Source organism: Myotis yumanensis, unplaced genomic scaffold, assembly GCF_028538775.1.
Source record: "Myotis yumanensis isolate MYYU_CA2020_CCGP unplaced genomic scaffold, mMyoYum1.0.hap1 SCAF_2, whole genome shotgun sequence".
Taxonomy (NCBI): domain Eukaryota; kingdom Metazoa; phylum Chordata; class Mammalia; order Chiroptera; family Vespertilionidae; genus Myotis; species Myotis yumanensis.
The window spans coordinates 147,187,818-147,199,916 of record NW_027223753.1 but is presented as its reverse complement, the minus strand read 5'-3'; the positions used below and the strand labels follow the sequence as shown (position 1 = coordinate 147,199,916).

General features: G+C 38.5%; 1 protein-coding gene across 5 annotated transcripts in view; it reads right to left on the bottom strand.

Annotated features, from left to right (window-relative positions):
* Positions 1-12,099, bottom strand: part of DZIP3 (DAZ interacting zinc finger protein 3) — a 167,832-nt gene that overhangs the window by 137,994 nt on the left and 17,739 nt on the right. For all 5 annotated transcript variants that reach the window (XM_070406151.1, XM_070406149.1, XM_070406152.1 and 2 more), the window contains 2 exons: positions 10,859-11,014; positions 3,921-4,037 (listed from right to left, as the gene is read on the bottom strand). In XM_070406151.1, coding sequence (XP_070262252.1) covers positions 3,921-4,037; positions 10,859-11,014 — 273 coding nt within the window. The remainder of the gene's footprint in view (positions 1-3,920; positions 4,038-10,858; positions 11,015-12,099) is intronic.

Sequence of the window (12,099 nt, the reverse complement as noted above, 5' to 3'; positions counted from 1 at the left end):
TAGAAATATCAGAAGAAAAAGGAGCTGATTATTTATAGACAGAAAGTATATTTTGTCATGACTCTCCATTTCTAATTGAGAAAGCCCATTTTTACTAGTAAAAGTGTCTCTTTATTTAACCCTTTGTACACCTTAAGCATCTATAACTGCAAGCGGTGGACCTTCCCCACACTCCACACACGTCTATAGCTCCAAACATCACATATCAACTCTGGTTGCCCAATTTTAAAATCAGACTTGTTAGTGACATCTCTGGGTTTGTAAAGAAAACGATAGTAACTTAAATTCGTAAATATTCCAGTGCATATGGAAGAAATTCCAGTATCAATATATAAGGCTGCCACTCAGAAGTGTGAGAGATGAACACTGCAACACTTGAGATTTTTTTGTTCATTGTGACACGAGATTTGTGTTATAATGAATTTCATGCTTAAAATGGTAAACATGGTGTGCATTCCTTTTGTTTTTATTACAAATTTCATCACTGGAGCATCAACAAAATTTAGGATTTTCAATGCTTTTCCTGTTGACAGTTTATTATTTATTTATTTATTAAATCTTCATTGTTCAGACTATTCCAGTTGTTCCTCTTTTTTCCCCCCATAACTCCCCTCCTCTCAGTTCCCGCCCCACCCTCTGCCCTTACCCCCCCAATGTTCTCATAAATAGGTGTACGATTTTTGTCCACTCTCTTACAGCTCCTCCCATACCCCTTTCCCCTCCAAGAATAGTCAGTCCACTCCATTTCTATGTCCCTGATTCTATTATATTCACCAGCTTACTCTGATCATCAGATTTTTTATTCACTTGATTTTTAGATTCACTTGTTGATAGATGTGTATTTGTTGTTCATAATTTGTATCTTTACCTTTTTCTTCTTCCTCTTCTAAAAGGATACCTTTCAGCATTTCATATAATACTGGTTTGGTGGTGATGAACTCCTTTAGCTTTTTCTTATTTGTGAAGCTCTTTATCTGACCTTCTCTTCTGAATGATAGCTTTGCTGGGTAAAGTAATCTTGGTTGTAGGTTCTTGGCATTCATCACTTTGAATATTTCTTGCCACTCTCTTCTGGCCTGCATGGTTTCCGTTGAGAAATCAGCTGACAGTCGTATGGGTACTCCCTTGTAGGAAACTGACTTTCTTTCTCTTGCTGCTTTTAAGATTCTCTCTTTGTCTTTTGCTCTTGGCATTTTAATTATGATGTGTCTTGGTGTGGTCCTCTTTGGATTCCTTTTGTTTGGGGTTCTCTGCGCTTCCTGGTCTTGTAAGTCTATTTCTTTCACCAGGTAAGGGAAGTTTTCTGTCATTATTTCTTCAAATAGGTTTTCAATATCTTGCTCTCTCTTCTTCTGGCACTCCCATAATTCGGATGTTGGTACGCTTGAAGTTGTCCCAGAGGCTCCTTACACTCTCTTCGTATTTTCGGATTCTTTTTTCATTTTGCTTTTCCAGTTGGGTGTTTTTTGCTTCTTCGCATTTCAAATCTTTGACTTGATTCTTGCGATCCTCTAGTCTGCTGCTGGAACTCTGTATAATATTCTTTATTTCAGTAAGTGTATGCTTAATTTCTAGTTGGTCCTTTTTCATAACCTCGAAGGTCTCACTAGATTTCTTGAGGGTCTCACTAAAATTATCGGCGGTCTCACTAGACTTATTGAGGGTCTTACTAAATTTATTGGCGGTTTCTAGAAAATTCTTGAAAAACCTTATAACCGTGGTTTTGAACTCTATATCCAGTAATTTGTTTTCCTCCATTTCTGTCATTTGTGACCTGTTTCTTTGTCCCACATTTTGGCTGCTTCCCTGTATTGATAGAGTGGCTTTCTGTGCTAGGTGTCCTATAGGGCCCAGTGGTTCAGCCTCCCCAATTACCTGAGGTGGACACTCTTGGTGCTCCCCTTTTTGGGCTGTGTGCACAGTCTTGTTGTAGTTAAGCCTTGATTGTTGTAGGTATCACTGGGAGGAATTGACCTCCCAGGAGGAATTGATTCTCCAGGCCAATTGGCTGTGAGAATCAGCTGTGTCTACAGTGGGAGAACTTCTGTGCTGGAGACACCCTTCTGGGGCAAGACTTGCTTCAATGGGGCTCTGGTGTTCACTGAGTCTGCCCCCTAGTGTGTCCCCTATGGATCTGAGGAGTTGTAATCTGGATGGTCCCACTCTGACCACTGGGTACACTGGCTCTTGGATCTCTAAGGAGGTGCTAATTTAGCCTCTGCCTGAGGCTATCCAGCAGGAGCTATGGAGAGGTCTGCAGATTCCTATTCTTTGTTTGGGGTTTGGAGGTGCCCAGATGAGGCCCAGCTGTGACGCAATGCAAGCTGCTGTGGGGCCTTGGGCCTTCTTTTGAAAGTTCTGGGTCTCTCTGACCCAGCTGCAGTGTGTTAGGTAACTTTCAGATTGCAAAGGGCCAGGCTGTTCATATGCAAAAGCCACTGCGCACAGCCTAGGTGGGGCGGGGTCTCAGGGGATCAACAGGGCGGAGCAAGCAGCGATCGCTGCTCCCCAGTCCTACCCTAAGAGGCCCCCGGTCTCAGTGTCCCGTGGGAATTGCTGCAAGCATCTTTGAGAGAAAGCTGCCCTTGAGTTCTGGCCAATGCCAGACAGTCCAGTTTCTCCCAGTATGACTCTGGGTCCCTAGAGACTAGCCCGGAACTGAGTTCAGATCAGCTGGGACCTTGAGACTCCCTCCTGAATGAAAAAGACAGCCGCGTCCTCAGTTTGCCAGCCCTTTCAATTTGCGCGTCTAAACTTTACTTCGACACTGCAGCTCCTCTGAGTCTCAGTGTGCTTTTCTCTTTCCTTCTAGTTGTAGAATTTCCACTCAGCCAGCCTTCCTGTGGTTCTGGATGATGTCCCTTTTGTCTTTTAGTTGTATTTTTGAAGTAGTTGTGCGTGGCAGCAATTTCCGGTGTTTACCTATGCTGCCATCTTGGTTTCTCGATGGTTTATTTTTATTTCACGCTCGCTTTTGTTGATATTTCTGTAGAATTTAAAATTATCATTTTATTATTGAATTTATCGTTGTAATGTATTATATTGTGCAAATAAAATTCAATCCCCATAAATGGCATCAGATGAAGAAATAATTGAACCAATCACCTCGCAAGAAGATGATGACATTCTTTATTCAACTCCATAGTCAGATGATGTTTTTAATTAAATTCAAAATATCGGGGTGTGTGGGGATGGTTTCCGTTTTGGACACATGGCAGTTATCTGGTTAAGATGAACAATTTTGTAGCTGGGAAGGGGACTGGAATAAGCCTATTAAAGAGATGCAGTCATAAAGTACAAGACAAAGGAAGGAAGTCAATTTACGGTATGTGTAACTTTCTCTAGATCAGTGGTTCCCAACGTGGGGCAACTTGATTTTTAAGTTATTAACAGTGAATTTTTTGCATTTCTTATGCAGTATATAAATACATATTTACAGTATATAAATATATATTGTGACATATTTATGCATTTCAGTTCTCTATTTTATGTTTTGAAACTTTATTTGCTGTTTTTCATATTCATATTATTATTATTATAACAGTTTCTTAGTGATTTCTTCCTCAGTAGTTCAACTATCCTTTCATTCTTTTTTTTTTCTCTTTCATGGATGCCATGTTCTTTGTAAGCTTGTTTAGACCAAGTTAATGGCCTTTTAGGCTTCCTCCATGTGAATAGTTCACTCTTTGAATAATAAAAATTATATTATTATAATTTTGTCATGGGCAGGGGGAGCATCAGAATTTTAGAGATGTTTAGGTAGGGCATAGCCAAAAAAAGGTTGGAAACCACTGCTCTAGATAGAGGTAAAAGAGGAAAATAGAAATTGGCCTATACCTTAAAGTTAGCATGCATTAGCCAGTCTCACTGAAAAATGTTGTGAGTCCATTATTTCAAACTTTCAAAAACAAAACACTTACAGTATAATTAGTAGCTTGAATGTTCCTAAGTGATGCTTCCAGTTGTGTTATCAAGAAACGTATAGTCAAAGCAGGAACTATTTCCTCCCCATTCTGGCTGTTAGCTGCAACTTCTCTCTATGCAAAATTATTCAGTTGAAAATGTCCTTAAGTTAGAATAAATATCTACATATTTTTATAAATAATACATTTTCATTGTAAAAAATTTGGAATACAGATATAAAGATTTCATCTTTAAATCCATACAACCCAGATACAACTGTTTTCATACATGTTTTTTCTTAAGAACTCTGCCAAATCTTTGTAACTATTTCCTCAAAACACTAAAAAGCATTACTATGTCTGCCAAAGGGTTGGCAATATCCACTCTTACTTCAGAGGAAAGTGGTAATCCCAATTCATTCTCATATCTTCTGTGCCCTAGCATAACTAAAATCTTCCTTCCAACTCTGAACCTGTGGTAAGCAGGAATGCTGGCTTTAATATCAACACCAAGAAAAGCCATCTGATACTACAATCTGATTGGAACCAAGCTAATAAATGATTTATTATGTATGTTAGTTTGGTATTTACACGGATGAAATGAATGACTATGTATTATGTTTGTGGTCATTCCCCAACGCCTTATGATCACAACTGCGTGGCTTAAATTACATTATCTGTTTAATGATGTACAGACAGTCCTCGGGTTACAGGTTACATCGGACTCGACACACGTTATTTCGTGGTTATATCGCCATCTCCCATTTAATTATAAATAAAAAAACTTCCGTCATTTCAACTTTTGTACATATGTGCTTTATGTTTTTTATTATTTATTTACCACAAGTAAAGGTCAGGAATTGTTATCTTTCTTTTAAATTTTTTTTACTGTTTCACTTCATTACTGCTGTGTATGTGCTCCATGTGAGTGACGTAGGTGCTTATGAAGGTGGGTTCCGACTTTGGCGAAAATCACGTCATGTCACTCTGTACAAACAGATCTCTGATGTAACTCGAGGACCTATTGTATTATCTGTTTGGAAAGTTTAATTTACATTTTCTTAACTTGGTGTCTAATATACAATACTTTACTGTTGTTCTCCTAGCTAACTAGATGCTTAATTTCAGTCTCCCTAGCACTCAAGTTAATGAACCTCTTCTCCATTGACACACATTCCCTGGATAAATTAATCCAGCCATGTTTTTAAACACTGCATATACACCGAGATTTTCCAAATTTTTATTTCCAGCTCAGAACTATCACCAGAATTCCAGATTCATATATCCAGTTACTCAACAATATATGTTAATTTTGAAAAGGCATATAAAACATAACACTGAAGTTCCACCTCTGCCAAGCAGTCTAGATAGTTTCAGATCAATCCTCTCAATGACAACTAAAAAACTGAACAAAATATAAAAACTATTTATTTGAAAGCAATGGAAAACTATCAATGGCCAAAATGCAAGACAGGAAGAAAGACCAGAAATGTGAGACTGTTGGGAGTCACTTTTATCTTTAAGGCAACTATTGTATTTGGTTGTGGCCGAGAGGCTGAGATGCTAGGCACATTTCTTAGCAAACTTGTAAAAGTAGGGGGAAAACTAAGAGTACATGATCTATCAACAGCAGGCCTAATAAACAACTCATTCTTTTGTTTGGGAACCTGAAGAAATATACTGTAAGAGCATCTGTTTTGATCCCACTTGGAAAAACACCCTAACACTAGGATTTAAATGCACATAGTTTATTTGGGATATGCCAAGGACAAGGGTAGGGGAGTGGAGAAAAGATACAGGAAAGTGAAAGCAGGCCTTAAATTAATGGGATATGTTATTAAACAGTTACCCACAGTGGGTAACTCTAGTTAACATAACAGGGAAACTGAGAAACAGTAAAAATACAAACCTCAGTATTACCCAATGCAAAAGGGAACTGAGGTATTTATATAACAATCCCAAAGTGTTTTCTAGGGTAAAGGGGAGTATTAACTCCTTGGGACTTTAGAACTGCTGAGTACAGCCTTCTGCAGTTCCAGAAGAAAAAAAAAAAAAAAAAAAGGTCTGAGGCATAGAGATGCAGATACTGAAAACTGGAAGTTGTCCAGAGCAGTGGTCACCAAGCTTTCAGACCTCACGGACCACCAATGGTCTGTAGACCACTAGTTGGCGACCGCTGGTCCAAAGCATACTGAAAGGACAGAAGTCAAGGGATATGGGCGGGGCACTGGCAGTACCTACTGCAAATGATAAACCATAAATAGACTCTTCCTCAGGGAACAGAAGCTTGAAATGATCTCAGTCCTTAGTTGAATTAAATGATCTGTCAGAAAAGCACAAATAAGCACTACTAAGAAATATTTTGTCCAGTTTTTCAAGTTCTTCTCAAAGGAATTGCTCTAAACTAATCTAGGCAGCCACTGAAAGTTACAGAATTCTCTATGATCTTTTAGATCACTATGGAATCTGTATTAATGTCTTCATATTCACATTAATGATTTGGTTATTTTCTTGCCTTCTTTCTTTTTCTTTGAACATTCTTATTAGGCATTTATCAATATTATTGGTCTTTTCAAAAGAACAAGTTTTGGCTTTGCTGACCTTTATTATGTGCTTTATTCTATTTTATTCGATTTAGCTATTTTTAATACTTCCTTCTTTAGACTTAGTTTTTAATTTACTGTTCTTCCATTAACCTCTTGAACTTTTTATTTAGATTATTGGTATTCAACCTTGCTTTTTATTCTAACATATGAATTTCAAGTTATAAATATTCCTGAAAGCACAGCTTTTACTTAATAACACAGTCTTAATATATATTTTTTATTCAGTTTAAAAATTTATATAATTTTCATTATGATTTCTTCTTTGACCCCTAGGTTACCTAGGTTAGAGCTATCTATATATACTTGAGGCCCAATGCACAAAATTCATGCAAGGGGCTTGGCCCTCACAGCCCCGGCTGCCTTGGCCACCCAGCTTTGTCTGGAAGGTCGTCTGGACAGTCGTTCCACTGTTCAGCTGTTAGGTTGATTTGCATATTATGCTTTTATTATCCTATATAATAAAGAGGTAATATGCAAATTGACCGCCATGCCCTCACACAGGATGGCCGCCCCCATGTGGTCACAAGATGGCCACCACAAGATGGCTGGCAGGGGAGGGCAGTTGTGGGCAATTAGGACAGCAGGGGAGGGCAGTTAGGGGGGACCAGACCAGCAGGGGAGGGCAGTTGGGGGTGGACCAAGCCTGCAGGGGAGGGCAGTTGGGGGGGATTAGGCCCGCAGGGGAGGGTAGTTGGGGGCAATCAGGCAGGCAGAGGAGGACAGTTGGGGGCAATTGGGCTGGCACAAGAGCAGTTAGGCATTGGTCAGGCTGGCAGGGGAGTGGTTAGGGGATGATCAGGCTGGCAGGCAAAAGAGGTTAGGGGCAATCAGGCAGGCAGGCAGGCAAGCCATCAGTCCCAGATTGTGAGAGGGATGTCCGACTGCCCATTTAGGCCCGATCCCTGTGGGCAGACATCCCCCGAGGGGTCCAGATTGGAGAGGTTGCAGGCTGGGCTGAGGGACCCCTCCCACCATGCACAAATTTCGTGCATTGGGCCTCTAGTTATAGATAAAAGCCCAGTGACCAGAACGGTGGAACAACCAGAAGGACCAGTGGCTATGACGCACACTGCGGCAGCCAACCAGCCTGATCCTGGCCTTGATCAGCTTCCCTCCCCCCACCAATCGGGGGCGGGGCCAGCGGGCCAACAGCCTGCAGTCATTCCCCCCAGCCAGCCCATCCCCAATTGGCCCCCAACACCCCAAATCAGAGTTGGGGCTGGCTGGCCAACCACCCATGGACCCTCCCCGTGGCTGCCCCCTCCATTGGCCCCCAACACCCCGATCAGGGGCAGGGCTGGCCGGTCAACCACCTGTGGCCCCTCCACCCCCGCTGGTCCAGCCTGATAGGCCCACATCAGGGTGGGTCGGCCGGACCCCACCCATGCACGAATTCATTCACCAGGCCTCTAGTATATTTTAACTTAAGAATATGACTTTCTAGTTTATCTTTGTTATTGATTCTAAAATAATTGTACAATAGTTAGAGAACATGCTCTCTATGTTTTAATTCTTTGGAATTTGATTAGACTTGCTTTGTGACTTAGCACATGGTCAATTTTTGTAAATGTTCTGTGTGCACTTAAAAAGAACATATATTCTGCCACTGTTAGGTGCAGTATTTACTACTATATGTAGTGTGTATGTCTGTATATATTATATACACACACACATATATAAACACATATGTCTGTTAGATCAAGTTTGCTTGAGCTCTACTAATTTTGTGTCTATGTTCTATCAGTTATTCAGAGAATTATGTTAAATCACACTAGGATTGTTGATTTATCTATTTCCCCTTTAGCATTATCAATTTTTGTCACTTTATCATACATAAAAGTTCTATATGTATTTGGGTCTATTTTTGAAATTTATCTTCTATTTTCTAGATTTGTCTGTAGAGTCAAGAGCAAGTAACACAATATTTTAGTTACTAGAGCTCCATAATAAGTTTTAACATCTAAGTGGGAAAACTCCAAGCCCTTTTCGACTACACTTTTCTTTCATAATTTTCTTGGCTATTCTTCCTTTTATTTCCCATTTGAACTTTAGAATAAGCTTTTAGTAATAACAAAACATCCTTTTATCATTTTTATTGACTTATATGATGTTTATACATTTTAATTTCAGGAAAATTGACAGCTTTATATTATTTTCTGAAATGTACTGCTTTTCATTCAGGTCTTCTTTTTTTTACTTTTAATGGAGTTTTAGAGATTTTAATTTATTGTTTTAATAGAGTATTGATTTCTAAACTTAAAGTGAAGAAAATCAGTGTGTGGGGGTACTTGCTTGCTAAAATGGACATTTCCAAACCTACCCCAGAGATTTAGATCCTTTAGGATTAGTATGGTAAGTGGCTTAGGAAAATCTTGGAGAAATTCTAATTTATAATCTTATACAGCCCTTAGGTGTTTCCTAAGTATTTTATCTTTTTTGTTGCCATTATAAATAAGTACTTTTCTTTCATTTTTAACTTTAATTGGCTATTGTTTGCATATATAAAGGCTACTGGGTTCTATTTCTCATTATTGTTTCTGGGTGATTTCCAAAAGATAAGAGGAATACAGTGGCATTATTCCATCAATTTTAAACCAGAATGTATACTGTGGTAAATTACCTAAGTTAAGGTTATAATTGTATATAGTCTTTGGATATTTTCAGAGTTTGATTTTTTAAAAAAATATATTTTATTGATTTTTTTACAGAGAGGAAGGGAGAGAGAGAGAGAGTTAGAAACATCGATGAGAGAGAAACATCGATCAGCTGCCTCCTGCACATCCCCCACTGGGGATGTGCCTGCAACCAAGGTACATGCCCTTGACCGGAATCGAACCTGGGACCTTTCAGTCCGCAGGCCGACGCTCTATCCACTGAGCCAAACCGGCTTTGGCTGATTTTTTAATCACAATAGTATTAATTTGTCTTGTGGAGTAATGAATGATACATTTTTTCACAGAAAAGGCAAATGTGACCTTTTCAAGATACCTATGGTGTTTTGCTCCTTTCCCGCCAATTAACTGCTACAAAAAGTAGATGATTTTCTTTAACTTTGGAAAAGTCCATTAATTTAAAAACTGATACCCATCATGTGCTGAAAATTTCACATCTTATTATCTAGAAAAATGATCTGCAAGATAGAAATCTATAATATATTCTCTAGAATATTTATTTTACTCAAGTATCTAAAAGTTTAAGACATTATTTTTATTTTACATTTTTGAAAAAAATGTCAACATTTTAAAAATCAGGAAAACCTAATGCACTCCTCTGTCCCAGAGTGGCATATTATGGTTATTAATAAAATTAGAATAAATACTAGACCTTAGAATCAATAGCTTACAAACTACTAACCAACATTCCTACCATTATTCTTGAAAGGCTACCACCAAACTAACTCTATTTAACTAATAAAAGTCTACAGTCAAGGTTGACATTAAGCCCTTCACAAGCAAAAAGATGAACACTTCAAGACTTTACCAATACTGTTGTGATTAAAAAAAAGAGTTATTATTAAAAGATAAGGCACATATATTGCTCTCTGCCCCAAGTTCCTGCTTCTAGTTGGTCTTTGAAAGCAGCTAAAATCCTTGGAATTTCTTAAGTGATAGAAGTGTCTTTTGTCCTAATGACGTGACTTTTGGTAGGCTCCCAGATAGGGATTAGTCACCAGAAGAAAACAAGCCAAGATTAAAAGTTTGGAACTTTCAGCCCCATCGGGAGAGGAACTGAAATTTGAGTTAATAATTGATCATGCCTACATAATGAAGCAACCATAAAAATCCTAAAAAGTAAGGCGTTTGGAGAGCTTCCAGTTTGGTGAACATGACCACGTGCCAGGACAAGGGTACACCCAGACTCCATTGAAACAGAAGCTCCTGCACTCAGGACCCTTTCACACCCTGACCTGGATGTACATCTGTATCCTTTATCATGAACTATACTGTGTAATAAAATAGTAAACATAAGTATTTCCCCAAGTCCTGTGGACTGTTCTAGCAAGTCATTCCAACCAAGAGGTGTTAGTACCCCAATTTACAGCCAGTTGGTCAGAGGTACTGAAGACAACTTAGGACTGGCGAATGGCATCTGAAGTGGAGGCAACACTGTGGTACTGGGAACTTAACCTGTGGGATCTGATACTAACTCCAGGTAGATGGTATCAGAATTGAAATCACTTGTAAGACACCCAGCTAGCCTTGAAGAATTGATCAGTGTGGGAATAAACCCGCACATCTAGTGTCAGAAGTGCTGTGAGTATGGAAGCAGTATGAGAGTAAAGGAACGTGTTTTCCTAGATAGTTACATACAGAGGGCTATACTTCTGCACCAATGAACAAATTATCTTACCTGTACAGTTTGGAAAGAAAAATTTTCTTCTACAAACTTCTCAACGTAAGGGACCACACCTTTTGGTAGATTATTAACTGTACACAATAACTTTTTCACCTCTAATAGTAGGTTAACAGGCATAAGATTAGAAGGTATGTCCTTTTCCTGTTTATCCTAGAAGACATTATTAAAAATTTACACAATTATATTTGGCTAATATTAAAACCAGAAAATGTATTTAAAAAATGAGCAAATCACTATGATAGACTACAGAAAACCCAAATAAGATTAAGACATTCTTCTGCCCTCAAGGAACTTACAACATTATAGGAAGTTTAAGACCAAAACTCAAGATGCTTTCATATGAGGAATGTCATTATAAATTCATTTGAAAGTTATAAACAAAGTAGAAATTCAAAGAGAAGAATAAATGACACCTTTTTTTAAAAAAAAATAGGGTGATGATATAGGAAAGATGAACAATTTTAGATGTAAGTATGAGTTATGACTTAAAAAATAGTTGCTCTTGAGAAATACAAAGCATGCACTGAATTGGTAATTTAAAGCATAAAAAAATGCTGAGTTTAAAATATTACAAAGATTATTCTACATAATAACATAAAAACTATTTCTAAGAATGGTTTTTACATTAGTTGAGAGGAATGGGTGGGCAATAGAAATGGATAAAGGGCCTGGAACAGATGGATGATGGCCTTCCTTCAAACCTTAACAAGTTATCATAGCTTCTATACCCTGTTGAAACTTTGGAAAAATGAGTATGTTGCTACTGATCTCTGAATATCAGAACAGCTTCTTACTGCAGAGGCCATAAAGGGCTGAGTCACTGAAAATGCCCTGGCATGGAGTTACTCTGATTGTAAGTAGGAACCAATAAAGTCCATTCAGAACTATCTGCTTTCTCTCCACTTCTGGGTTTGAGTCTTTTTTTTTTATTATTATTATTGATTTCAGAGAGGAAGGGAAAGGGAGAGATAGAGAGATTAACATCAATGATGAGAGACAATCATTGATTAGCTGCCTCCTGTATGTCCCACACTGGAGATTGAGCCCACAATCAGGCATGTGCCCTGACCAGGAATCGAACCGTGACCTCCTGGTTCATAGGTTGATGCTCAACCACTGAGTCATGCCAGCTGGGTTGGGTTTGAGTCTTAAATTAAGATTCCTCCATCTCCAACAATACCCAACAAATACACCTTACATTTAATAGTACTTCATTACATAAAAATTATATCCAA